Source organism: Suillus subaureus, assembly GCF_016647635.1.
Source record: "Suillus subaureus strain MN1 chromosome Unknown BJ212scaffold_2, whole genome shotgun sequence".
NCBI classification, from domain to species: domain Eukaryota; kingdom Fungi; phylum Basidiomycota; class Agaricomycetes; order Boletales; family Suillaceae; genus Suillus; species Suillus subaureus.
The window spans coordinates 543,938-568,941 of record NW_024538558.1 but is presented as its reverse complement, the minus strand read 5'-3'; the positions used below and the strand labels follow the sequence as shown (position 1 = coordinate 568,941).

Genomic DNA, 25,004 nt, shown 5'->3' with positions numbered 1-25,004 from the left:
ATCAGCTACACAAGGTAGATGTGTTGCGTACGAATGTCTTCGGTGTACTAGAAACCAGCACCACGGCCATTAGTAGTGCCAGTATTATATAGGAAACCTCTCGCCAGATTGCTGTAAAAAGGAACGGACACTGTCAAGGCATCTGGGAGCAATATATATGTCTATAAAGCGTCGACCTGAGTTAAGGCCTGGCTCAGGATGGCTATCTGCGATGAACTCCTGTGTCCGCTAAAGAAGATGACGTGAATCGAACCTGAATGCATTAGCGGATGACCCTGACTTGACCTTGGCACGATTTCTTCGTCAACAGGAAAGTGATCGGAGTTTTCGCATTCACGATGTGAATGTCATCTTCGACCTTCTTTGACACACCCCCAGAAAAGTGCAACGAATCACTGCATCGTGAAAACGAACACGTAACGTAGATGTGCCATCAGCGGGTTGGATTGTGTTAAGCGCTCTGTAGCACTCTGTAGCGAATTACGTTTCCCTGATGTGGGATGAGAAAACATTAGATGACTGAACACCGCACTGCCACTGATCATGAGCGCCCCCTAGCACTTGGTACTGCAGAGCCCACCATCTAGTCAGTACATGATATGCCTGATATATCAATACGACCTGCACATAACACAAAACGAGTTGTCGCCATGATTGGACCATCGGTGCATTGTGTGAGCCAAATGAATTATGGATAGTTTTTGTCCGGCAAGAGCGGATGACATCAAACCATGCACAATCTCATGTAGCGACTCGAGTTGCTGTGGTCTATCATAACTCATGCGTGTTAATTCTGATCAAAATGCGGGAGAAGGAATGGGTCCAGTGCCTTCAGGTCCGGCCAACCATCAAGGCACTCAATTTGATAACGGGCGGATCAAAAAATCCCCAAGTTCCTGGTGTGACCTGTAAGTACACGGAAAGGGAATCTAATAGTGCAAGGACTCGTTGGCGTGCGGAAACACGTACACATAAAGAATGATAATGATATAGATGGCTCGATCAACTCATCAAGGATCATTAGCGTCAAAATACTACACTAACCCGTCTTACTTGGTCAAGGTACAGTCGATGACTCGCGAGGATTCTCTTCTCGCATCAGCGGGTTGGATTGTGTTACAGAGTGCTACAGAGCGCTCTGTAGCACTCTGTAGTGAATTACGTTTCCCTGATGCGGTCCTTGTGCTGTGTGGTGTATGGCCCTCCGGAAGAGGACTGTGGAAGCATGAGAGGGTCTCTCGTAGGATTGTCTTGCTGATGTTGTGTGGCGCAAGGTATCCCATTTAGTTGCTTGTACTGGGTAGGAATCGGGGGGACAGGAGGGGAATCAATCACAGAGGAATAAAGTGACGATGACGGTGTATGGCAAGAGTTGGTCCTCTGTCGAGGTCTAGAGAGTGAAGAGCCGTGCCGGTACGTAGCAGAAATTGCGGGCGAATTTGGTCCTTACCACACAATAAGCTCGAAAATTCACCGAGAACATGAACTGGCGGTAACTTACGGATATGATCAGAGCTCGCCGACCTGTGAAGCGGGAGTGCCCACATATCGACCATGGTTGTACGCACTGACGTCTCGGCATCCACGCCTAATCTGCCTGCTTCTGGACCAGAAAGATATGGACGCAGAGAAGGAGCGAGAGGGGCAGGTAGTACGACTCTGACCTGACTTAGGGGTCCATGCGGAGCACCTACAATAGTGCTCCTTCCAGAACTCCTGCTTCGGATGGAGGTGCTGGATACTGCTGACGCAGGACCAGTACGACGAGAATACGAATGAGTAAGCGTAGCCTGTGATGGCGAACGTGATGCAACAGAAACTGAGGGGGGAGTAGAGGAAGCAGAACCCGAAGAGCTGCTACTGAAACGCCTGGCATGATTAAATGCGAGATTTGGCGTTGGCAGTACTTTGTCGTCGTTCCCTGGAGACGGCGGCACGCCTTGGTCATCGCCTTTATCTGCAAGATACAGACTTGACTGCGAAGGAAAAGTCTGGTTGTACTTTACAGTGAGGAAGGAAGAATCGCTCGCGGCAGGCGATAATCCAATTGACGGAGAATGGTGTGAGGACAGGGAGTATGTTGATGACATGGTGGGCCGTTCAGCGAATTCTGTCAGCCGCTGCTTGCGATAATGAGCGATAGGTTGCACAGGTGGTAGGGGAGTGGAACGTCGGACCAATCGATGACGTAGGAATCGAAAAAGACTGAACAGGATCGACATGCCCACAACGACACAAAGAACCTACGATGATAACGGTAGTTGTGTGGTTGACATCACTGCTGCTAAATATTTGTGTGGCGAAGGAGCTAGGTGCTGAGTTATAGTCAGATATCTGTTCCATATTGAAAGGCAGTAAAGAGCGTCGGATTATAAACGAATGACAGTGAATGGGTAGATGGCACTACCGCAACTGTCGTATATGCATGTTAGCTTCACGGAACCGCAGAAGTTTCATCTATAACGTACGGATCGATGCTAGGTCAGACGGAGGACTGAACCGTCTGCCTGTTTAATGTTGGTGATAGTGAAAGAGATACAAGCTTGTGAACGTGCATCCCGGAGTCCAAGTGACATGTTACGGTAACAATGAATGATTTTCATTGGCTGACTACTAACTCTCAACGACAGTTACGTAATTTTGATAGATCCGGATGACCAGCAAGAATTTCGGTTGCGCACTCGGATGCACGTGTAACTTATGGCGGGCAACCTCCGCCCTCGCTCAACGCATTCTAACAGTATCACATCCAACACCACAAAGCAACAGCAGCAGCCAGCAACACTCGCAAAGCGTCTGCTCTTTCCGCACTTGCCACCAGGCTCAGACTTGCCGCCGTTGTTTGCTTCACCAACATGCTCACCCGAACTTAACGCGGAGGCCTATGATCTTCTTGCGCTTGCTTTACGCGCCTTCGTCAATACGTGGTGGACCAAGATTACTCGCTATGACAAGGAATTACTTCCTGAAATTACGATTGTCCTCACGACCGTCCTTCGGACATTCGAAACACGCCTGCTAACCACTGACTTTTCATTATTCATATTTTCAATCGCCCCCGCTCTAATAACGCAACATTATCGCGACTACCGTCATGCTGCGTCCAAGGTGTCTACCTCGTATGCAATGGGTGGTGCTGTACTCCTTCCACACCTCTTTCACCAACTGCAGCCTCACGTGGCAATCTCTCCCGAGGGTAAAATTGACGAAGAATACTTTCGCCAGGCATTGGACCATGTACTTAAATCATGTCTACCTCCTCAGGATTATGCTCCAGAGGCTGAGCGATACATCATACGTGAAATCATCCTCAAGGTACTAGTGAAGGATGTTATTCCGCGAGTCACCCAACCATGGTTTATTCAGAGAACAATCTTGGACTTGCTCGGTCCATCACTTGATGCAGAGCCTGACAAGGTTTGCCACCTCATATATGTTGATGTATCGAACTCTGAACAAATGGCATTGTAGCCTCCAAATGTATCGCCACCGTCACATACTCATCACACTCATTTTTCTTTTCATTCCCTCCTCGTATTCTTTCTTTCTGCTATGCAGTCCATCTCTGGGATGGGCCTAGCTCTTGTTCAAACATATAAGCAGACGCTTAGTACCATCAAACTCGTTAATCATACCGCGCGCCCAACAGTTAACCAACGGCGAGCAAGTGAACCATGGAGGAAAGCTCGTCCAGCTCCTATGTCGCCCACGAGGAGTGCAAGATCAATCTCACCACCTTCGTCATCATATGCTTCAGCTGCGTCGTCTACTCTGTCCCTGCATGCAGATATTTCTCCACCCAACCCTCAGCGCTCATCCAGTCATTATGCTCGAGAGCCTCTCGCAATGATATCGGAGTTGTTTACAATGCACGAGCGCTTTGCTACAAGCGCAGTAATGCATACGTTGTGTATGATCTGTGCGGCCACGACTCCGTTCATGGACCGGTAAGGCAATCACTATCTCTAATCGTGCACTTTCTAATTCTTGCTCCTCAAGACTCTTGACCCACTTACTGTATACTCGAATTCTGTGCGCGTCCTCTATATTATTTGTACTACGACTGTCCAAGCATACTTTATTTCCAAATGGATACCCAGGCCCGCCTCCAATCGATCCCACTCCAGAAGAACAAATTATTATTCACCAGCAGTTACTTAGGCGACTGCGTGAACAGGTGCCAGCGTTTCTGGCCCCCGCCCTTCTGGGATCATCGCCAGAACGCACTGTCGAGGAAATAATCAGCCCACTCGGCAACGCTGCGTGTAATGCACACCTTGCAGTCTTTATCATAGACGCGTTATTATTGTCCATTTTCCCAGAGATGGGAGTCGAAGGGAGTGCTGGGAATGCCGACGTGGATGTAGCAGAAAGGTTATACGACGATGGAAAGGACTGGACGCCAGGGATAAGTCGAAGTACTTCGACGATGACTCCATAGCAATGTCACGATTATTCTGTGCAGTTTTCGTGATCAAAGATATCGCGTATTTGTCTGTATTTATATTGACGTCACACGGTACGGTATATATCGTCCAGCAAGAAATCGAAGCGCATATTCCCAGCGATTGTCCCCCTAATCATGTCCTCTATTCACCAACCTCCCAGCCCTCCCATTCTCTATTCGTTTGAGTCCCCGAACGAGTTGAGCGAGAAGCTCGCCGCCTTCATCGTCAAAGCACAGAAAGAAGCTGTCGATAAGAAGGGCAGGTTCACGGTTGCTCTCTCGGGCGGCTCCCTTCCCAAACAGTTGAATAAGCTCATTGATAACCCAGCTGTGAAATGGGACAAATGGTAAGGATCGATTCAAAGATCACAACAAACATCCATCTCACGAATACAACAGGCAGGTCTTTTTCGCCGATGAGCGTTGCGTTCCGCTGGATCACGAAGACTCCAACTACAATCTTTGCCGGAAAGAGTTATTCAGCAAAGTTCCCATACCAAAACAAAACATTCACTCCATCGATGTCTCCCTCTTGGACGACCTCGAAGAGCTCACAGACGCGTACGAGAAAGCGCTTATCAGCGAGTTTGCTCAAAAAGACTCTGCTCGTTTTCCCGTCTTCGACCTCATCCTCCTCGGCATCGGTCCAGACGGACATACCTGCTCCCTCTTCCCGGAACATCCTCTGTTGACGGAAGAGGACAGGTGGGTTGAGTACATCGAGGACTCGCCGAAACCTCCACCAAAACGCATCACTTTGACATTCCCAGTTCTTAACCATGCTCTGCGCATCGCGTTCGTCGCGGCGGGCGAGGGAAAAGCTGATATTCTCAGTACTATAATCGATAACCCAGAAGTAGGCTTGCCTGCTTCTCGCGTCAGACCATCGCACCCAGGCCAGGTGTACTGGTATGTCGACAATGCTGCCTCAGCCAAGGTCAAGTACCAGAGGTCGGAGTTCAAGCTATGAGTTATTGGAAGGAAGGAAATGCGGAAGGAATGTGTCTTGTACTTGTACCAACCTTCGATACCGCATCTTCACTTATGTTCTATCTCACATACGCCTATCACGATCCGCCGTAGCTTGCGTCGTGAATAGATGAGATCAACAGCGTTCGTGATGTACGCGATAGAGCACAATGTAAAATATTACTTGGAGTAATTGCAAGGGGTAACAAACGACAAAGATGTCGTAGAGAGCATGACCAACAGAAGAAAATCCCAGTCCATAGATTATCCATTAACAGTTGCACCCATAGTTTTGTGTGCTCTCCCGGTCAATCTGGATTGGGTCCGGGTAATCAACATACCTATTACTTCTCATGAGCAAGATGGTCAGGCATGATCGAATAAACGTACAGTTGTTCTTCTGCTTCTTGTTGCAGTGCAGTTCTTCGAGACGGTCTGGAATGCCTGCTCCACATTGATAGCCTCCTTGGCAGAAGTCTCAAAGTAAGGGATGTTGCCCTTTGATTGACACCACGTCATAGCCCGCTTCTGTGTCACCTACAAAGCACGTGAGCGAAGGAAATATATGTTATGATGCTGCCTTCGACGGACCTGTCGTTTGTTCTCCTCCACATCGATCTTATTCCCCAACACGACAAAGGGAAAGTTCTCCGGATCGTGTGGGCTCGCCTGGATAAGGAACTCATCACGCCAGCTGTCGAGCGTCTCAAACGACTTGGCACTATTCACGTCATACACAAGCACACAGCAGTCCGCACCGCGGTAGTAAGCCACACCTAGGGATTGGAAGCGCTCCTGTCCGGCGGTGTCCCAGAGCTGAGCATCCTCATTAGTGGGGATGACGCACTTACCCTCCTAAGATACGTACCTGCATTGTGACAAGACGGTCATCCACCATAACTTCCTTTGTAAGGCTGAGAACGAGTAAGAGCCGTGAACGGCGCCACCAACGTGAAAGGGCACTTACAAGTCGGCTCCAATGGTAGCCTTGTACTGGTTGCTGAACCGCTTGTTCACATATTGGTTCATGAGTGATGTCTTGCCGACACTACACAAATGAGAGCAGAATGATAAGTATCAAATTCATAGGTCAAGGCTAAATACTTTGCAACACGCACCCACTGTCGCCTAAGATAATAACCTGACCGGACGAGTCAGTAATAAGACAAATTTGCAAAAGGATAGCAAACGGACCTTGAGTAATACACGACCCATTTGTGAAAGTTAACAAGAAAGTTATGTGCGAGGAATAGGTTGTAGGGGGAGTAGGTCGTCGTGCTGCACAGGCTCAAAATGAACGGATGGTCGGTGGGGCGCCGGCACCGGATGCCAGCGCCGCCCCATACGGAAGGTGTTTCATCTCCGCTTCAACTGCGTCTTGTTCCAACTGGAGCGGTCAATCGGTATGACTCTGCATGCTCCATCGAGTCACTTGTAGTATCCTAGAACTTGCTTCTTTCCCCAAATATCCACGTTCGCGACGTTTATTGGGCCATATTCACTACAGAAACATGACGACTCGTATTGCGCCTGCTGTCAGGAAAGTGATCCAACTGACTGACGCTGAGGATCATCTATGCACTTTACTCGACGAATTCACGCGCCATCTTCAGGAGAACAAAAATATCACAACAGCGTGCAGGATCAACGGGGGATGGGTCAGGGACAAGGTCAATCCGGACCTCTGTCATAGTTCGGGCAAGCTCTTATGTCGTTTCATTCATGTGTTACAGTTACTGGACATGGACAGCAATGATATTGACATCTGTCTCGCCGATATGATGGGCGTAACCTTCGCTGAAGGTTTCGTAGCATTTCTGACTGAGCAGAAAAATCTTCATGTGCACAGAGTCGCGAAAATTGAGAGCAATCCTGATCAATCCAAACACTTGGAAACTGCACGGACTACTCTCCTTGGCATGGACCTCGATTTTGTGAATCTGAGAAGCGAGGAGTATGCAGAAGACAGTCGCATACCGACTGAAGTTGTGTGTTCAAGGTCTCTTGAAAGAACACACAGAACTTGACCAGATTGCATACAGAAATTTGGTACACCACTAGAGGATGCTCTACGGAGGGACCTCACTATTAACGCGCTGTTCTACAACATTCATACTCGTTCAGTTGAAGATTTCACTGAAAAGGTGAACTCACGCCACTGATATCGCTGACATTGATAACACTGACACGACATGGATAGGGTCTCGATGATCTACAGAATGGTATCATTCGGACACCATTGCCGCCACGTGAAACCTTTCTGGACGATCCCCTGCGTGTGATACGATGCATTCGCTTCGCAAGCCGCTTCGGTTTTGAAATAGAACCTGGTCTGCAGCAAGCTGCTCAACTTGAGATAATTCAAGATAGCCTCGCACAAAAAATCAGTCGAGAACGAGTCGGGGAGGAAATTGATAAAATGATGAAAGGTCCGTGTTAACCATCCTGCGAGAAAGAAATTTCTGACCGGTTTCTCATAATGTGCAGGGCAGGATCCTTTCCGCTCGATACGCATTATTCACGATCTCAAACTCTACAAATGTATATACCACATCCCACCACAAATCACCAGTATCGCCTCGTCTACTCCGAAACCACATGAACTTTCTTTGCGCGCCGCTACCATTTTGCATGACCTCCTTTCACCCACCAGCGAAGATTCGATGTCTTTGCATCCTACTCTCCGGTCCTATGTCCTGCAAGAGCCTGGGTGCAAGGCACGCTTGTTCCTTGCAGCCAGTCTCTATTCGTATCATGGAATCACGTACCTGGATCCAAAAGGCAAGGAACAAACTCTCGTCAAGTGCGCAATCCAGGATGGGCTAAAGCTGGGTAGACAAAATCATTATCTGGATGGCATACCTGCCCTATATTCTGCTTCCGAGCTCTTGAATGGTGTTTCGTTAGGACAGGACAGGCTAAAAATGCCTTCAGAAAGGGTTGCTATAGGTATGGTGGACAATCGTGCAGCTCGGTTCGATTGACGATGGGTGTCTGTTTGTCGTCTAGCACTCTTGCTACGGCAAGAAAGTGTCCATAACATAATCACAGGTTCTCATTGGGCTAGCTCCCTTGTGTTCTCTCTCGTGTGCGAGCTTGTCTCAGTGTCTAGCCACGAGGAAGCAACAGAGTGCGTTCAACGTTACAACGCATTGACGCGCCGGGTCGAAGAGCTTGGGTTAGACAAAGCAGCGGATGCTAAGCTGATACTAAATGTGAGAATCTTTTGATTTCACTGCGCTGGCTTGGGTTTGAGCTATTACAGGGCAAAACAATCGCCCGCGCCATGGACGAAAGGCCTGGTCCATGGATGAAAGCAATGCTTAACAGGGTGCTTGAATGGCAGCTCGAGCATCCTAACGGTACTCAAGATGACTGCCTTGCCTGGTTGCAGGAAGAGAAGAGTGCAGGACGCATCGACCTGGAGGAGCTGAAGGCTGCAACTCTCGGCAATAAGAGAGTGAATCCAGACGAAGCGGCGTCTTCCAAGAAAGTCAAGCGATGAGTCATTCAAATATGTACTAATCAGATGGTATATATACAAATTTGGGCATGTGATGGCATGTATGTGCTAGCTGTAACAACAGGGTTTTCTAAGAATACAGAGGAATTTACATGATATGTGACAAGAGTTGCGTTGGAAAACCGTGCTTGCTGGGTATGCAGAAGTGCGAGATGGGGGTAAAGTGAAAAAGAGATCGTCAATGTCGTGAGTGTGAATGGTATATTCCTTGAATGATGTAAGTGTATGAGTATAGAGCGAGAGTGTGTCTGAGGATTTTAGTTGAAGTGGATCCAGTCATCGAGGTTGACGTCGGGTTGCACGTCTTTAGTAATGGGATCAATTCCCCGAGCGCGAACCTGGCTATGTCATCGTCCTCGAAAGGGCTGTATAGGGACGGAAACGAAGACGGCACGGAGTCCATAGACGGTACGAAGAACTCATCGAGTTCATTGTCCGGTGAACAAGGCGTGAAGAAAGTAGTCCAAGGGTTGGTGAAGACAATTGGAGACCGGGGAGGTGTCAAAAGAGGAGACGCATAGTCACTCGACAGGGGAGAGTCGTTATTTTCGATAAAGGGAGGAGTCGGGGGCAACTGCAGGCTGGGGTCGAGGAAGTAGGAGTCATTGAACGGCATGACATCGAGCTCAGCACCGAAGTAGGAAAGCCCTGCAGCTGGCTTGATGCCTGGGTAGAATATGTCAGGCGTCTCCTGTTCTGAAACCTTCCCATCCAATGATAAGTGACATTAAGTCGACGGTGTCTGGGGAGCGTCATACCTTCATATCATATGCAGCATCGAGATTTAGAGGTGGGATTTCATCAGTAGGAACGAACTCATCCAACATATCGGCTGGATACAGTAGTTCAGGGGTACAGTTGATTTGTTCTGGAGTAGGTGCGACCTCCCGGGAAGCAGAGGTAAGTGGGAACGAACAAGGACTCGGGGCGGCAAGGTCAGGGCCTGCGGTGCGACGTTGTGTGGTGGTTTGGCGGGTGACTCGAGGACGAGCAGTGACCTTCTTTTTGCGATGTTCACGCGGTTGGACAGGAGGCAAAGCCCTAGGGGCGACTAAGGGAGCTTGTGGAGGGATGATGGGTGTCGGTACGATCTCATCTTCATCTTCAGATTTCACGTGTGCCATCGCGTGCGCCAATGCAGAGCCCTCAACTCCTTTCTGCAGGAGGGTAGCGATCATGTCACACTTTGTCCTTTCCTCATCACTGTTGCGTCTCCCCTTCCGTTTCGGTCCCGCGACAGTACGATGAGAGGGAGAGTATTTGTAGTTGGGATACATCTTCGCATGCAGTGCTTTAGCCTCTTTCGCCATCTGCACGAAAGGTTCCTTCTCGTCGTCAGACAAGTTACGCCATCTCTCGCCAGCTATGCGCGAAACGTTGCGATGGTCAGATTCTAGGCTTCTGAAATCCTCATTACTCCAAAGGCAAGAGCGAAAGACGATGAAGGCGTTGGGAGGACGGGGTATGTGACCTTCCTCTTTTTTACGGGAGTGCGATGAACGATTGGGGAAGGATAGCAAGTGGGACAGAACAGGGGATAATGACGAAGAAATATGGGAGGCAGAGATTATAGTTCCAACAGGAGATGGGGGGGTGGCATGAATTGAAGGAATGCCAACGGTCCTAACGCTTGAATAGCCCGACTGAGCGAAGTAGGAATCTTCATAAACATAATCTTCAGCTGCGGAAAAGATTAGCGATCATTCGAAAACGTGTGGACCCACAAGGTCAAACAAGGAAATGATCGTCGTACCTGCAATCGGTGACTGATGTGACAATCGGCGAGATCGACGAACGATGTTGCGAACGTTGGGCATGATAACAAGGCTTTTTGAAGATATGTGTAGTATCAGAGATAAAGCTGAGGGAGAGGCGTAGAGGGGGATCACAGTTGATTAAGGAGTTCATTTCACCCACATAATGGAGCGCTTAAGAACTTCAAGGCCAAAAAGCCTTGTATGGGGGAGAGCTAGTACAACCACTTTGCCCCGTCACCTCGAGGCTGCCTTGAGGTTACAAGGCCCTTAAGCCCTTCCATATCCGTCGAGTCGTCTGGATTTCCGCCTTGCGACCGTTGTTCTGTGAAAGGAGCAGAATCAAGATACGAATAAGCTTCAACAATCAATAGGCTTCAAAACAGGGTGATATCGAAGTCTACGACCTGCCAGTGAAACGTGCCGCAAAACGTGCGGCACTGGAATGCCTGGTCCAAAGTCAGCCTAGAATAGTGACCTTGAACTCACTTTGTAACCTGATTTGTGTAGCTCCTGGCGGACTCACCTACACAAAGATTCCCAGGGATTGCCTCGTGGAGAGACTTCATCCCAGCGGCGCGGCGTTTTATCTTGACACAATGCGCTTCGAAAGCAAACCTTCAGGGCTCCGAAATCCACGATAGATCACATCTTGTCACATCTTCACATCCTCGCCTCCCTTCACCTTTCACATTATCACATTAAATGGTTTGCTCATCGTCAGCCTCCATCGATATCGTTATGTACACGTTCCGATCGAACGAGTCGTTATCTTGACCAGGGATAGTTCCTTGCAAGGAAATACATGACATTTTCAAGCTTCTCGTAGTTCAAAGAATTTCAGAATACCAGTGCTGCTAATGCCGTCATGACATGTTCATCAATACTCGAAGCCTTCTGACACGGACAGTAAAAACGACGTGCTTTTGAATTTTCGAAAGAAGAATCATTTATCTGATCTATCCTCTTCCCCGACGCCGTTGCTTTTATCGGTCTCACGGAGCTCTTTCTCCTTCCGCCTCTTCGAGCCTGCAATCATGTCCCTTTACATTGACATAAGCTGGAAATAGTGCCCGAAGCTTTGAATGAACCAACCTCTTCTTAATCGCATCATTGCGACCTATTTTGCGGGCCATATTCACGGTATCTGCTCGCTTCACCTTGCCCATCTGTTTTCGCTTCATTTTTGACGGTTTCGGAAGTTTGAGAATCCATTCTGGGACCGAAGAGCCGGACTGTAACAGCACGTTGGCAATGCTAGGTAAGGGGTCATCAGTTAGATGTCGGTCAAGATGGCCGAGTGTCACGTACGCTTTTAAAAAGGGTCCATCTTCATCTGTGAAATAAGTCACGGCTTTCCCCTCCCGCCCGGCGCGACCCGTGCGGCCTGCGAAGTTTGAGTTCCAAGACAAGCTGGTCACAAAACGGGAGCGTACCTATTCGATGGACATAACTCTGGACACTGGTGGGGAAATCATAATTGATCACCTCCCGGATGCCTTTGAAGTCCATGCCACGAGCCATGACCTCCGTAGTCACCATGACCCAGCTTTCGCCACGGCGCATCCTGCTCACCGCATCATCACGCTCTTTTTTGGTCATTCCGGCATGAAGACAGTCCACATTTGAAATGCCGTTCATTGTCAACTCCTCTGCAAGCGATGTTGTTCTTGGTTGAGTAGATGTGAAGACGAGGAGAGGTGGATTGTATGGTTGAGAAAGATATGATAGCAGACTTGGGAGTTTGGAGGCGTCATCGGCCACATATGTAAGAGTTTGTGCGATCAAAGGGAGTGGTGTATCTCTAAAGAAGAAATTTAGCGGCTGTACACAAACATTCGGTGATCAATCAGTACTTAAGACCAACAATAATTCGTATAGGGTTCCTGAGGATACCCATCGCAAGTTTCTCTGCGCCAGCAGGTAAAGTAGCGGAGAAAACTGCCTTTTGTATGTTCGGATGAGTACATGCCGCGATAACTTCTTGAACTTGAGACAAGAATTCAGGGTCAAGCATTCGGTCAGCTTCATCTAATACAAGATGCTGTACGCTAGTGATGTGAGTCGGTCATGTGCACAGTAGGACAGGCGGCTCATGGCGTACTTGTTCAATTCCAGGTTTCCTTCTTGAATGGAAGCCACTAGCCGAAGGGGTGTGCTGATGATGATGTCTATAAAGTATCAGTCTAGACAGAGAGTGCGCGGCGTATGGATGTGGCGTACCTACTTTGTCCCTGACATTCTTGTCGCTCAGGGTATTAGCCGTAGCCTTGCTAAATAGGACCGCACGCCATTTACGCCCAGCGGCGAGTTTCAGGCACTCATTGTGTATCTGGTGTGCCAATTCCCGAGTCGGTGCAAGAATCACAGCTCGAACTCCACGACCTCCATCGTTCTTCATACTAGATACCGGGGAACCCAGGGCAGACATGATGGGCGTCAGATATGCTAAAGTTTTACCTGTACCAGTCGGCGAGATGGCAGCGAGGTCACGGTGCTGCAGTAAGAATCGTCAGCTTCCTCCAAACCATAAGAAAGAAAGTCTGGTGGGCTCACCTCGAGCAGAATCGGAATCCCATGAGCCTGGATTCCAGTAGGATATTTGTAACTGTTTTCAGAAAGGTTTGATAATAAACGTGGAGGGACGTGATATCGTTCGCGCAGGTCCTCGAAGGACGCAATTGGTTTAGGCACATCTGATCCTTTGGCAGTCACACGGTGTTTCTGCATGGTCGGCACCTCTTCCTCTGTACCAATGTGATTGTCGCCTGAGTCCGTTGATTCGTCCTCTACCTTCCGACGCTTGCGTTCCACCTTTTCTGGCTTGCCTTTGGCATGAACATCGCTCTCTTTGTCCCCAGCTTTCCGCTTCCCAGCAGAAGCTTTGGCATACTTAAAAAAGTCTAGTTCTGGAGGTAACTGCGCATCGTGCGATATCAGGATTCCCTTTCCTTTGACATCTTTGGCTGGTGCCTTCTGAAAAGACGTGAGCCATCAAAACAGCTTATGGATACATTTTCTTACGTTGAATATTTGAACATCAGACTTGAATCTTTGTTTGTCAAAACGCGCACCTCCCCGAGAAAGAAGCTGAAATGCTTCCATAATATCCGTCGTGCACAGCTAGCGAACGGTCAATGAGGACCTGCTGAGTAGGACCAGGCTGCGAGACGTGGTTAGTGATCACGTGGACGACAGTAGAGTCACTTTCAATCGAAACTTTGCAACTTACAGTAATCCAGACGCTAACCGTGAAATAATGGTGTCACAAAAAATTAATGCTACATAGATCCCGTAGCTGCGTGCGCGACGGCACCAAGTACTACGATAAGCAGTTATTGGTTGAGAAAATTTGCAGGTCCTAAGTTTGTCCTAAGTATGTGGGTATTCTACCATTTTGCCAGGCTAGCTATTCAAGGAGTAAGCAGGTCGAAATCTACATCAGTGTACAGAGAGGGCGAAAGTGAGATGAATCCAAGGTTACATGTCTAGGATATATCATCTAACGTCTTAATGGCAGATGTCCGAGCGTCAATCCGACAACTTGTAGATATGAGGTATTCTGTGTCTGACGATGTGCAGTAAAATTGGATATAGATTACGAGGGGACCAAGGAGGACCAGCCGCGTTTCAGTTGCTGTTGGGAACGAAGACATCGATGTGTGGCCATGGGTGAAGTTTTCTTGACTTACCTCGAAAAAGACGAACATCAGGACGGTGTTAGGGCCAAGACGCATCCAAGCGGGCGTCCAGCCTTTGAACATGAACGCGGGACCTTCCTCGCGCAAAGAACGGACCAGAACTTCTATTGGACTAGCCTTTCCAGACTGGAAGTAACTGTCAAACTCCATTACGAGTATTTAATATTTGGAGGAATACGCACAGAGCCCATGATCCTTGTCCTTATGACATCAGCGGGAGAGCATACAGCTTGAATAGTGAAACAATCAGTGATGATTCTGATAACTTCATAGCGAGCAACTGACTCGTGCCGCATGTTCCGGCTGCAAGACTTGCAACTACATGCAAGAAGAAACCATCATGGAATTGATAGTTGACCAGGGGTACGGGGTATTGCAGGAGAGTGGTTTTGAAAAAGTCATAGCTATCGAGATCTGATAAACTGAAACGGCAAAAAGATAATAACGGCATACTCACGATCCAACCTGTGATGTCTGTATAGTGTATCGCGTGAGCATTATACTGACGGAAGATAGCAAATCAATTTACATTCATCAAGACTGCACGGGTCTTTGCGGTGCTCATGGTCAGTGAGAGCTAGGTGTGATGTAAAATGTACAAACCGTATTTGTCCCGAGGCCGCGTGAAAGACCTTTCCAGCCATCCTCTTTCACTAAGGAGATGAGTCCAGTGATAGCGTTGCGGTAATTGTAGCGCTTTTCTGGCGGACGAATGGAGTCACTGGTCATCCGAACCAGTAGAACATCTGGAAGCAATTTGTTTATTATACATAATAGTAATATCATAGCATGTCATGGGCGGACCTGCTGGATTTCCTGCGATTCCTCCCAAACCGCCAGCCACGCCAGCTGCCAGGAGAAGCTTCCCGGTGGATGGGGGACGACCATTCTCAGACATGAGGCTTTTCATCTCCTCGTAGCTGCCTAGGCGTACGAGGGAGTAGGTCATTTGACGCATAAGCGAGGCAGAGAGACCGGTATAAACACTACGAGGTCCATAGTTGGATATCGAGTGGCGCAGAATTTTGAGCATAGATGGACTTGGTACAGTAGGACCAAGACTCTGCATGCGTCTGTTGAGTGAGCATGAGCATGCCATCACGAGGGCTCAGTGAACTGCGCTTACACTTTAGCCAGGTCAAGGGGATGTGTAAAACATGCGGCCACTGCAAGGTGTCAGGCGCGTTTCAGTCATTGGGGATGCACACAGTTGCTCACTGGATGCCGCGACGCCTGGTCATGACGATGAGTAGTGCTTGATAATACGATTAATAGCTTATCTTACCTCCGAGCCTTTGAAATCAAGCCACATGCCAATACTTTAGTACATCTTTGGTGGGTTTTGTTCAACTGCTATGAAACTCACCAAAACGGATAGTTGGGCATCTTATTTCGTTTCTTCAGATCCATGACATCCGCCTCCACTTATAAACGCGTACCCGTCTGTGTCAATGCTGTACCGATTAAAACCGAGACATGTATGTTTTCGTATGCTGAAAATTTAGGCGTCGATCATATGGACGAAGTTACCAATATATCAATCAAATACACGAACAAATAAAGAAAAATTCGAAAGTTTAGGAGTTGGGACGCGGGAGACGGGAGGCCGCTCGATTTGTTCAACGCATCGTCTGCGTCTGGTCTACACCAGTCAGACCATATATGAGAGTGGAACACTTGTTCCTTATCCTCAAGAATTGATACGACTGGGCAAGGGCCGGTTTGGTCATGCCCTAGGATTGAGGGTTGAGCGACCGTATATCTATTATTGAGGGAGACCATGCGATATCGATGGGATCTTCTGTCAGGCAGATAGCAACTGCCCAGTTTCCCTATAGCATCAAAATGTTTAATGCTGTAGAGAAATACCCCACTGCAGGTTTGCGTGTTATGGCATTATTGCGATGATGGCAGCGCTGCTGCCTACCCTAGTGTGCATAAAAATTAGAAATGTGCAGCAGCGACAAACTATTGGCATCTCCGATTACTACCAGCACTTGCTCGCCAACCAGTAGGACTGATGAGCTCGCAAGCAACTCGCAAGTGATGGAACATCGTTGGAAGCACGCGCACGAGGGTCCGTGCGCACGTGATTCCAAATTAGTAAGCTCGCCATGTTTAGAACTGCGCATTTTTGTGTGCTGTTCTTCAACCTCAACCTTCTCCTCTTCTTGCTTACTTTTTCTCCTTTTCTGCCGACAACCTCTCTGACAACCTACTCTCTTTCTGCACAACAATGAGTTCCCACGACAACGAAGAACTTATCGACTACGAAGATGAGCACGACGTTATCCCCAATGGCACAGCTTCTGCAGCTTCTGCCAACGGGGCAGCCGCGTCAGCAGTGGATGGTGAGGTCAACAAGGACAAGAAGAACTTCTCTGGAATACATTCGACGGGCTTCAGGTTCGTTTTGCGTCCATGTTATTATAAATCATGGCCATCCATTAATTTGTCTCCAATTTTTCCAGGGACTTCTTGTTGAAACCTGAACTTCTGAGATCTATCAGCGATTTAGGTTTTGAACACCCCTCAGAAGGTATGCTTCGGTGATGGTCAACACGCAATTCCAACTCACAGAACTCGTTCAACAGTTCAACAAGAATGCATTCCTCAGGCTGTTCTGGGAATGGATGTCCTCTGCCAAGCAAAGTCTGGGCATGGTAAGACGGCAGTCTTCGTGCTTGCGACTTTGCAGCAACTGGAGCCAGTCAATGGAGAAGTTTCCGTCATCGTCCTCTGCCATACCCGGGAGCTCGCTTTCCAGATAAAGAACGAGTACACACGTTTTGCCAAGTATATGCCCGACGTGCGGGTTGGCACATTCTACGGTGGCACCCCCGTTCAAAAGGATGCGGAGATTCTTCGTGACAAGGCGCGCTGTCCCCACATCGTCGTGGCCACTCCCGGACGACTCAATGCCCTGACAAGAGACAAAGTTTTGGACGCAAAGAATGTCAAGCACTTCATTTTGGATGAGTGCGATAAAATGCTAGAACAGCTTGGTTAGTCTCATCCTGCGATTCGATTTCGGCTACGATTCTGCGGTATCTTGGTACCGGTTGCCGCCGCCGCAAGAGGCACTTGTCTCGTCAACGTCCCCTCCCTCCGCCGAGGGCGCAGGCGCCTTGTGCGCCCTGAAACGCGCTGTAGATGCAGGGTCCTGGGAACTTTGTTGGGTTGATGAGAATATATATTTAAGATGTCATCGTCTCTCTCCCTTCCATCCCCCACACTTGTCGTATCGTCTTCTGACGATTTTTGAGTTCCTTCCCCTCTCGAAATGTCGACAACAGTCTAACCGCATCTCCTCGTTGTTCTTTTGTTTGATTCGCAGACATGCGCCGAGACGTCCAAGAAATCTTCCGTGCAACACCTCACCACAAGCAGGTGATGATGTTTAGCGCCACGCTAGCAAAAGAAATTAGGTCCACGTGCAAGAAATTCATGGCAAATGTATGCGATGCACTCTTTCTTATGGACTTCCTGCTGATGCTTGCCGTAGCCTTTAGAGATCTTTGTTGATGATGAGACGAAGTTGACGCTACACGGGTTGCAACAGCACTACGTGAAGCTCGATGAGAACGCGAAGAACAGGAAGCTGAATGAGCTACTAGACACCCTAGAGTTCAATCAGGTACCATACTGTCTCGCTCGAAAGACTTTTATTTATGATTTTCAGGTGGTCATCTTCGTGAAATCGGTCGCAAGGGCTGTCGAACTGGACAAGCTCCTAGTCTCTTGTAATTTCCCTAGTATCAGCATCCATTCAGGCTTGGCTCAAGAGGAGCGGTGAGTGGCCATCAGTGGCTCTCTCGAATACCCTCGCTAAGTGCTTGCTACAGCATAAATCGTTACACCGCGTTTAAGGCCTTTGAAAAGCGCATCCTTGTTGCCACCGACATCTTCGGTCGCGGCATTGATGTTGAACGGGTCAACATCGTGATCAACTACGACTGTCCACCAGATGCGGACAGTTACCTTCACCGCGTCGGTCGTGCAGGTCGTTTCGGAACGAAGGGTCTAGCGATTACGTTCCAATCCAGTGAGGCAGACCAACAAGTCATGTCTGCCATCCAACAACGGTTTGAGGTCGCTGTACCTGAGCTTCCCGATCACATTGATCCCGCTACTTACAGTGAGTGTCCAGCTGTTGTGTTTCTTTGACCTTGAATTTATGTTCCCGTTTCTCCTCCAGTGACGTCTTAATTTTATCTTCGCTTATCCCTCCCCGATGTTGTTTTCTCGTAGTCTTCTTCCAAACACTCCTCGATTACCTGAGCATATGTAATGTTATTTTAGTGGGTCTTCGAATCCATCATTGCGCTGTCTATTTCTTGATGAAATCTAAGTTCGGTGTAAGCTCTCGGTGTGTTGTTCTGGTTGCAAGTACTGCAGAGGGATACGTTTTCAAAGAAACTTGAGCGTTCGAGCGACCAGGAACGAGAAACTGTAGTGTGCACGTCCATATCCCTAACTCTTTTGCCCCACTCGTTGATGGCCTATCAGTCTTGTCAACTGATGTAACAGTTTTGAATTGTGAATCGTGACATGTATATTCACCAGTTCCTGCGGCCAACATGTGCATGGCGTGGATGTGTTCACACTGGAGCCACTGGACTGATGAATTTATGTAGTCGTTCTTGCCAGTAGATGGATCAGATATCTATGACGTATTTCGTCGAGTCAGATCAACACCCATTCGGATATTCATACCTCGGCTGCACAAGGGTGGTTGGGTCCACCGATGCTTTGTCCGAAATCACTAATATCATCGCGGTGCAAGTCGTTGGTGCCACCAGGTTCAATTTCAAAATTTCAGCGGCTCCGAAGCCAGGACGCAGAGCAACAACATGAGGAATGCCCTAAGACCGTTTCGTTTTTGAGCCATGCCTTCTACAACGCTGGTGATGTTCGCACAATAGACTTCCGTGTAGTGATTTCGCCATACGGGCAAGGTGCCATAAGACCCGAGGTAGCAGCTCATTTCGCAGAGCAAGAGCAAGAGAAAGAGAATCAAATCAATAGAAGATGGCAATTGAGCTTACGAACGCACATAAAGGTAGGGTGAAATTGTAACTGATGGTATACATACAATCCGATCATTCAGTGCCTTTTGAGGCGAGGACGCTTCTCGCGGTGAGGCTCTCCTGTATGTGCAATAGCTATACTCTTTCTTCTGGTGTTCTCGGACTTGACCTGTAAAATGCAATTGAGCGCCGAAAATTGCAGGGTTGAAATTCTTACTTTACGCTTGCGCGGTGAAGCTGCGGGATTGTTGTCATGGTCTGAAGAAAGAGGAGTCAAATCACTCTCGTCCTCAGTGATAGTCTGGGAAGTTCAGGGGAGTGAAGATACGAAACTGAAAACTGAACCCGAAATGTACCTCAATCTTCCCTTTATGCGGAAGGCATTGGACCTCAGCTACAAAAGCAGAGGTACGACCACCAACAGTGATCCACTTGACAGTCGCAGGCTCCCCCGAAGGCTCAAAACGCCTAAAATTAATGTGTGGGAGCAGAATCGAGGAAACAAACATACCAGCATCATAGATTGCTTCACTTTCTTACCTTTCCCCTTGAGAAGGTCTTGGCGATTAGTAGATCATTTGACAGAGGTAAAATTTACCCAGCGATGTTTGAAGATCCAATGGCTGGGGTATTTGTCGTCGTCTGCATTGGCTTCTACAGCTATTCGACAAACATCAGCCACTTCACGGTGCAAAGCTTCGACTTGAGTTTGTTGTAAAGTATTGCACCGTTGTTCGGGGTGAACCTTTGCCTGATATAATATTTCATCTGATGACGGGTCCCATTGGGTAAAACATTAACAGTCCAGTAAGATCCCTCACCAGCAAGGTAGTTTCCGACGCCTGCACTGAAGGATTGGTCTAATAGCAGAGCCTTAATTGGACACGATCTTTTCAGGACGAGGGTCTGGAATTCCCACAGCGGAGGCATGGATACAATTGGATCAAAGCCGAGTTCAGATATAGGCGGTTCTTGTCCGGGGTTCATAGCAAGACGAACGCGCCCCAGACGACGTGCATCGGAAAAAGCCAATTCAGTTACGGTGCCCGGCGTCTTACCCTCGATGTGCAAGATGAACTGGCAAGGCTGGCAGTTAGGTGGCAAGTACAGGAACGGCTCGTGAGTGAAAAACCTTCATGAATTTAGGGGGCCATATGTCAGGGCTCTCACGGATTTTCGTCCTGTACTGAAGGGTAGGCTGGCCTCTCACCTTGAAAAAAAATAGCAGGCCCTGATCGAAGCACGCACAGAAGACTTACATGTAGCATCCCAGTCATCCCAAAGTGAAGCAGGGGCATCTTTCCTGCACCTTCGAGCTCAATGTAGAAATATTTTCCTGGGGCGAAATTCCCATGAGTCCGACGGCAGTTATTATAAGACAATACCACAACGTACCATATCGGAACGTGTCCTTCACAACGCGACCAGTGATTTCTCTACCCTGTATCAGCGACAGAAGAAATAGACTCAGTCATCCCATCGGAACTAACACGTGAAAGACACACAAAGTCCTCGTGAGACAATAATCCTTGGAAGACGAGATTATCCTCGGATGTTTCGACCCAAATAATTCTGTTTCCTTTGGCAATTGACCTGAGGAGGGTTGTTGCACGCTCTACTTCTGTGATGCGGCAACGGGTGAGTAGACCGTGACCAGGGAATAACTTAAGCTACTAATGAGCTTGGCAAGGACTTACCAGGGAGTTCAGGCATGACAGTGTGACAGCTCGCAAGGACCTTGAGATGCGTAACTGACGGGCAATGACGAGTGGGAAAGTTCTTTTGCCGATTTTCCCATTGGTTAGATGATGCCTTGATTCGGCAATCGAAAGACGGACGAAATTTGCTTCCGTCTACTTTAGTTCCGAGTCCTCAATCAGTCACTATAGTACTGGTACTACGGATCAACCGCAGGAATGCGCCGGGACACGCGCGACGTCCTACTGCGGGTACACTTTACACATGTCCGAATCTCCACGCCCAGAATAACCGATTAACCACCAACAGGTAAGCAGTGGGGGCGACAACCCATCGGATGACTATCCGTAGGCAAAACACTGCATAAATTATTACGGACTTTGAAAAAGAAATTGCAAAAGACAAGTCGTACAGAAAACCGTAACGCATATGGAATAAAATAATGTGGATTTTGTCGGTAAGGATCTAATACTACAGTATACTCTAGTGAACGACGGAGAACTTTCTTGATGACGAAGAAGACTAGCAGTCACACCGGTTGCTGGAGTCGAGCTTGTTTGACTCGATCGTATCGAGACCCGGAACCCTGCCAGTGGACGATCATCATCTAGAGAGATTGCCAAGGGTTAGCACGCGGCGGCATAACTCGTACCCTGGCCGATCACGACAGTCTGCGCTGATATTTGAATGTGTTGTAAGAAATTTTCGCCAGGTAGCTCAGGAGAGGACCATGCCATGATCATTGAATTCATAATTTACATAAATACTAGAGTGGTAGATTAGTCAGCGGATTCAGATAGGAGTCTGTTAGCTTAAATTGTTTATGTAAATTTTAGTGCTGGTCAATTCTAAATTTATGTCGTTGTCAATCGACAGGCCGGGACTCCTCTCGTAAATTACCCTAAACCTCGGAAGGACATCTAGCAAAAAGGTTTAGGAATTCCTGATAAAGTTTAGCAGTACTGTATGGAAAGCCAACTTGGCTATACAGCGAGGATTAGGCACCCTGGGACAAGGTATAGAACGCCTCCCACGCAATATTGGGGGGGCCCTTAGAGAGGGGTCGAGACAACAAATATATAGTCTTCTCAAATGAACAGTGGCATCGTGGCTCGACTTCCTTTTACATAACTGGTCTTTTTTTATTATATTCTATTCCGCAGTAATATTTGAGCCTACGGATAGTGGGTATACAGCTTTGATCAAATATATATATAATAAAAGAACTCCTCCTTCCCGCACTGATCGACAACTCATCTTCTTCAGCTAGTTTTAATCCCTTTGCACAAGTTGCATTATGGGTCTTTGGATGCCCTTCTCCTCCAACAGAAAGCCATGGGGGCTTCACTGGCGGTCATCCGTTTGGTTCATCACTACAGGTACGTTTTCCTTATAATCCTCCTAAATTCATCCACTTCAATTATTTCATGCCCGCCAGTCGTTGGATTCGGTCAGTAAGCCTACATGTCAGGATGCTATCCATATTGATGCGTATTCCAGGCATTACCACGGATTTGTTGGTTTACTCCATCATCATCCCCGTCTTACCATTTCAACTCGAGCGTTTGTCATACCATAAGGTTTCGTCGCTCACAGGGTGGCTATTATGTGCATATGTGAGCTGAACCAGTCATTTTCATTAGCTCCATCACTCATATCCTCTAGTCCGGCGGGCTAGTCCTTTGTAAGTCGGCTCCTTCCATATCACTTCAAATGAATTTACCATTCCCACAGCCACAATCCCTATTGCTATGCACTCGGAACGATATTCAATGAGACGAATACCATTGATTCTCGGCCTCATTGCGCTCATTGGCTCCCAGGTTATGTTCATGGAGGCCCCTAATTACGCAGTCATGGCCGTCGCTCGCGTGTTGCAAGGAATCAGTTCCTCCATGGTATGGATCGTAGGCTTGGCACTTTTGTAAGAATATCTACTGGGCACCATTACACACAAACTAATCCCTGTTGTAGGTGTGATACTACGCCAGAGAAAAACGTTGGCAGTGAGTTACCCTAAAAATATCGTTCTGATTTCCATCAATGAACTTGTGTCAGAACAATTGGGTATCGCGATGACTGGCCTGTCCGTCGGGTGAGTATGCTTCGACCCTATGTCTGCGTTGTCTCACTCCTAGAAGTCTTCTGGTTGGTTCACCCGCAGGCGGTGCCTTGTACACTCGCTTCGGCTTCCGCGCCCCATTCATCTTCGGATCGATATGTGCAGTTGTCGATCTTTTCCTCCGTCTTCTTCTCATCGAAAGGAACGTCGCATTGAAATGGGGCTATGACCCATCGGAACCCACAGCCGTAGTGATGAAAGAGGCGCAGGACGCTTCTTCTACACCTGATATACAGCTCTCCTCTATCCCAGTAGCTCATGTGCATGGAAGCACTGATACCGAAACCAATGAAATAGAAGAGCCGATAGTTCCGGACAAGTCCAGACTACCCAATGCACGGAAGCTGTCCATAGCCCGCGGATCAATCATTGACCCGGCACTCGCTCGGAGGTCAACACCATTACTGTCAGTGATTATCAAACTATCGCAGTCACCTCGCGCGTTGGTCGCTCTAACCATGGCATTCGTATATGGGTAAGTATTGTTCAATATTACCGATCCGAGTATTCACCATTGGCACAGACTTGTACAGAGCATGCAAGAGCCATCCCTTCCGCTTCATCTCCAAGCTGTGTGGAATTTTAACTCGGACCGGGTAGGCCTTGCCTACCTGGCAGCAGTCGTCCCAGCCTTGATTTGTAAGTCTCGTAGTCTGATAATGCGTCGTCTCGTCTTGACGAGAGTTGCAGCGTCACCGTTAGCAGGTTTTTACGTTGATCGAGCGGGTTCCGACTATATAACATGTATATGTCTGCTCCTGGCGCTGCCGTGGTGGATTGTCATGACCCTACGGTTTTCTCTACCGCTGTTCATCTTTGCTCTCGCCGCTCAATGTATGTTTGCGCCATGGCTACATTTGTCGAGTTGACCTTTTTTGCTTAGGCTTCTTCGTCTCTGGTGTTGTCGCACCAGTGACGACTGAACTTGCATCTGTCTCTCGAAAAATGGCAGGTGTTGGATGTGAGTGATTCCCAACGGAATGCGATATTTTCTCATCTCCTGACATCGCACAGATGCCCATGTCTATGGCGCATTTAATCTTGCATTCGGGATTGGTACAGCAGGTGAGAAACCATAGTTTCGTTTTCGCATCAATTTCTGAGTTTTCCCAGTGGGTCCTGTGATCGGAGGACAGGTCAGTATCTATGCTAATAAATGCAAAAGCCATGTTTCTGATTGGGTGTTTATTTCTAGATATATGATCGTGCGAGACATGGATGGACTGCGCTTTGTTGCATCACCTCAGCGCTTATCGTCGTCTGCGTCACCCTCGCGTTCTGCTATACCGGTGCTGATCCTTTACTTGCCAAAGTCCTGCGTCATCATTACCCAATCGATTCAATACGAAAGAACCCAGACGAAGAATCTAGTACCACTGATAATACTAGCAGGACTCATATTGTCAGTAGAGTTAGAGATTGATTTTACATCACGGACATTTTTTATATTATAGATATCCCTATTCACTTGGAAATTCATATGTAGTAGTACCATACAGTAGCATATAGGCCAGTGGACGATAGGGAACACTACATATTCTAACCACAGTGAAATATTTGATTTCATATTGCAATTGTAGCCAGCTTCGTTTCAGACTTGTGGTTGCAACTTGTACGTGCTTGTCACCACTTGACACGGAAGAGTCGTGTCTGGCCCTTTGACTTTCCAAGGCCCACAGTCACCATTCATTCCTTTATACTGTATCTATATCTTTATACTAGTGTCTGGGCGATTGCGGGCCTTTAAAACCTGATACCTG

The 25,004-nt window shown here is 48.0% G+C and overlaps 11 protein-coding genes across 11 annotated transcripts; 5 read left to right on the top strand and 6 right to left on the bottom strand.

Annotated features, from left to right (window-relative positions):
- Positions 1 to 1,070: 1,070 nt before the first annotated feature.
- BJ212DRAFT_284149 (uncharacterized protein) lies at positions 1,071 to 2,599 on the bottom strand. Its single transcript, XM_041342822.1, has 3 exons — positions 2,469 to 2,599; positions 1,502 to 2,412; positions 1,071 to 1,445 (listed from the first exon to the last, which is right to left on the bottom strand). Exons 2-3 carry the CDS (start codon positions 2,220 to 2,222, stop codon positions 1,159 to 1,161), a joined length of 1,008 nt encoding a protein of 335 aa, XP_041198834.1. The 5' UTR covers positions 2,223 to 2,412; positions 2,469 to 2,599; the 3' UTR covers positions 1,071 to 1,158.
- A 56-nt stretch (positions 2,600 to 2,655) lies between these two features.
- Positions 2,656 to 4,559, top strand: BJ212DRAFT_1421961 (PXA domain-containing protein). Its single transcript, XM_041337633.1, has 3 exons — positions 2,656 to 3,417; positions 3,472 to 3,947; positions 4,000 to 4,559. The coding sequence occupies exons 1-3, from the start codon at positions 2,701 to 2,703 to the stop codon at positions 4,439 to 4,441; spliced, it is 1,635 nt and encodes a 544-aa protein (XP_041198833.1). The 5' UTR covers positions 2,656 to 2,700; the 3' UTR covers positions 4,442 to 4,559.
- A 23-nt stretch (positions 4,560 to 4,582) lies between these two features.
- BJ212DRAFT_1474977 (uncharacterized protein) lies at positions 4,583 to 5,417 on the top strand (the record flags this gene model as incomplete). The annotated part of the gene is made up of 2 exons (XM_041339175.1): positions 4,583 to 4,794; positions 4,847 to 5,417. The coding sequence occupies 2 exons, from the start codon at positions 4,583 to 4,585 to the stop codon at positions 5,415 to 5,417; spliced, it is 783 nt and encodes a 260-aa protein (XP_041198832.1).
- A 270-nt stretch (positions 5,418 to 5,687) lies between these two features.
- On the bottom strand, positions 5,688 to 6,721 carry BJ212DRAFT_1565708 (small GTPase superfamily; the record flags this gene model as incomplete). Its single annotated transcript, XM_041341961.1, has 7 exons — positions 6,611 to 6,721; positions 6,535 to 6,557; positions 6,384 to 6,464; positions 6,285 to 6,330; positions 6,008 to 6,232; positions 5,807 to 5,953; positions 5,688 to 5,729 (listed from the first exon to the last, which is right to left on the bottom strand). Exons 1-7 carry the CDS (start codon positions 6,629 to 6,631, stop codon positions 5,688 to 5,690), a joined length of 585 nt encoding a protein of 194 aa, XP_041198831.1. The 5' UTR covers positions 6,632 to 6,721.
- A 206-nt stretch (positions 6,722 to 6,927) lies between these two features.
- Positions 6,928 to 8,921, top strand: BJ212DRAFT_1474975 (uncharacterized protein; the record flags this gene model as incomplete). Its single annotated transcript, XM_041339174.1, has 6 exons — positions 6,928 to 7,404; positions 7,459 to 7,560; positions 7,617 to 7,845; positions 7,904 to 8,365; positions 8,426 to 8,631; positions 8,682 to 8,921. 6 exons carry the CDS (start codon positions 6,928 to 6,930, stop codon positions 8,919 to 8,921), a joined length of 1,716 nt encoding a protein of 571 aa, XP_041198830.1.
- A 259-nt stretch (positions 8,922 to 9,180) lies between these two features.
- Positions 9,181 to 11,164, bottom strand: BJ212DRAFT_283912 (uncharacterized protein). The gene is made up of 3 exons (XM_041342821.1): positions 10,693 to 11,164; positions 9,698 to 10,620; positions 9,181 to 9,635 (listed from the first exon to the last, which is right to left on the bottom strand). The coding sequence occupies exons 1-3, from the start codon at positions 10,754 to 10,756 to the stop codon at positions 9,441 to 9,443; spliced, it is 1,182 nt and encodes a 393-aa protein (XP_041198829.1). The 5' UTR covers positions 10,757 to 11,164; the 3' UTR covers positions 9,181 to 9,440.
- Positions 11,165 to 11,639: 475 nt separating this feature from the next.
- Positions 11,640 to 13,798, bottom strand: BJ212DRAFT_1259308 (P-loop containing nucleoside triphosphate hydrolase protein; the record flags this gene model as incomplete). Its single annotated transcript, XM_041330014.1, has 9 exons — positions 11,640 to 11,736; positions 11,789 to 11,950; positions 12,005 to 12,080; positions 12,130 to 12,497; positions 12,550 to 12,744; positions 12,798 to 12,864; positions 12,917 to 13,190; positions 13,250 to 13,659; positions 13,708 to 13,798. The coding sequence occupies 9 exons, from the start codon at positions 13,796 to 13,798 to the stop codon at positions 11,640 to 11,642; spliced, it is 1,740 nt and encodes a 579-aa protein (XP_041198828.1).
- Positions 13,799 to 14,291: 493 nt separating this feature from the next.
- Positions 14,292 to 15,564, bottom strand: BJ212DRAFT_1259973 (mitochondrial carrier; the record flags this gene model as incomplete). Its single annotated transcript, XM_041330072.1, has 9 exons — positions 14,292 to 14,330; positions 14,386 to 14,520; positions 14,577 to 14,623; positions 14,680 to 14,798; positions 14,852 to 14,868; positions 14,924 to 14,944; positions 14,998 to 15,140; positions 15,199 to 15,467; positions 15,521 to 15,564. Coding segments are annotated over 9 exons (834 nt in total), but the record flags the coding sequence as incomplete, so codon positions are not given.
- Positions 15,565 to 16,630: 1,066 nt separating this feature from the next.
- Positions 16,631 to 18,744, top strand: BJ212DRAFT_1573088 (P-loop containing nucleoside triphosphate hydrolase protein; the record flags this gene model as incomplete). Its single annotated transcript, XM_041342085.1, has 8 exons — positions 16,631 to 16,800; positions 16,866 to 16,933; positions 16,989 to 17,399; positions 17,732 to 17,850; positions 17,900 to 18,031; positions 18,077 to 18,186; positions 18,240 to 18,532; positions 18,593 to 18,744. 8 exons carry the CDS (start codon positions 16,631 to 16,633, stop codon positions 18,601 to 18,603), a joined length of 1,314 nt encoding a protein of 437 aa, XP_041198826.1. The 3' UTR covers positions 18,604 to 18,744.
- A 756-nt stretch (positions 18,745 to 19,500) lies between these two features.
- Positions 19,501 to 21,046, bottom strand: BJ212DRAFT_1259771 (uncharacterized protein; the record flags this gene model as incomplete). The annotated part of the gene is made up of 9 exons (XM_041330052.1): positions 19,501 to 19,725; positions 19,781 to 19,882; positions 19,936 to 19,971; positions 20,023 to 20,192; positions 20,246 to 20,501; positions 20,557 to 20,634; positions 20,684 to 20,760; positions 20,820 to 20,865; positions 20,930 to 21,046. Coding segments are annotated over 9 exons (1,107 nt in total), but the record flags the coding sequence as incomplete, so codon positions are not given.
- Positions 21,047 to 22,238: 1,192 nt separating this feature from the next.
- Positions 22,239 to 24,821, top strand: BJ212DRAFT_1314874 (major facilitator superfamily domain-containing protein). Its single transcript, XM_041334137.1, has 14 exons — positions 22,239 to 22,501; positions 22,561 to 22,572; positions 22,623 to 22,738; positions 22,788 to 22,806; positions 22,857 to 23,046; positions 23,097 to 23,128; positions 23,181 to 23,217; positions 23,264 to 23,719; positions 23,768 to 23,883; positions 23,935 to 24,078; positions 24,128 to 24,205; positions 24,259 to 24,309; positions 24,358 to 24,380; positions 24,440 to 24,821. Exons 1-14 carry the CDS (start codon positions 22,420 to 22,422, stop codon positions 24,665 to 24,667), a joined length of 1,584 nt encoding a protein of 527 aa, XP_041198824.1. The 5' UTR covers positions 22,239 to 22,419; the 3' UTR covers positions 24,668 to 24,821.
- The last annotated feature ends 183 nt before the right edge of the window (positions 24,822 to 25,004 follow it).

Excerpts from the sequence above, each read along its gene's own strand:
- BJ212DRAFT_1421961 (XM_041337633.1), top strand. The coding sequence starts at position 2,701 with ATGGCGGGCAACCTCCGCCCTCGCTCAACGCATTCTAACAGTATCACA. Across the intron at positions 3,418-3,471 it reads TTGATGCAGAGCCTGACAAG|CCTCCAAATGTATCGCCACC; the intron begins GTTTGCCACCTC and ends ATGGCATTGTAG. Across the intron at positions 3,948-3,999 it reads ACGACTCCGTTCATGGACCG|ACTCTTGACCCACTTACTGT; the intron begins GTAAGGCAATCA and ends TTGCTCCTCAAG.
- BJ212DRAFT_283912 (XM_041342821.1), bottom strand. The coding sequence starts at position 10,756 with ATGCCCAACGTTCGCAACATCGTTCGTCGATCTCGCCGATTGTCACAT. Across the intron at positions 10,621-10,692 it reads ACATCAGTCACCGATTGCAG|CTGAAGATTATGTTTATGAA; the intron begins GTACGACGATCA and ends TCTTTTCCGCAG. Across the intron at positions 9,636-9,697 it reads ATGCTGCATATGATATGAAG|AACAGGAGACGCCTGACATA; the intron begins GTATGACGCTCC and ends GGAAGGTTTCAG.
- BJ212DRAFT_1314874 (XM_041334137.1), top strand. The coding sequence starts at position 22,420 with ATGGGTCTTTGGATGCCCTTCTCCTCCAACAGAAAGCCATGGGGGCTT. Across the intron at positions 23,047-23,096 it reads ATCGTAGGCTTGGCACTTTT|GTGTGATACTACGCCAGAGA; the intron begins GTAAGAATATCT and ends TCCCTGTTGTAG. Across the intron at positions 24,079-24,127 it reads CTTTGCTCTCGCCGCTCAAT|GCTTCTTCGTCTCTGGTGTT; the intron begins GTATGTTTGCGC and ends TTTTTTGCTTAG.
- BJ212DRAFT_284149 (XM_041342822.1), bottom strand. The coding sequence starts at position 2,222 with ATGTCGATCCTGTTCAGTCTTTTTCGATTCCTACGTCATCGATTGGTC. Across the intron at positions 1,446-1,501 it reads GGCGAGCTCTGATCATATCC|GACCAAATTCGCCCGCAATT; the intron begins GTAAGTTACCGC and ends TTGTGTGGTAAG.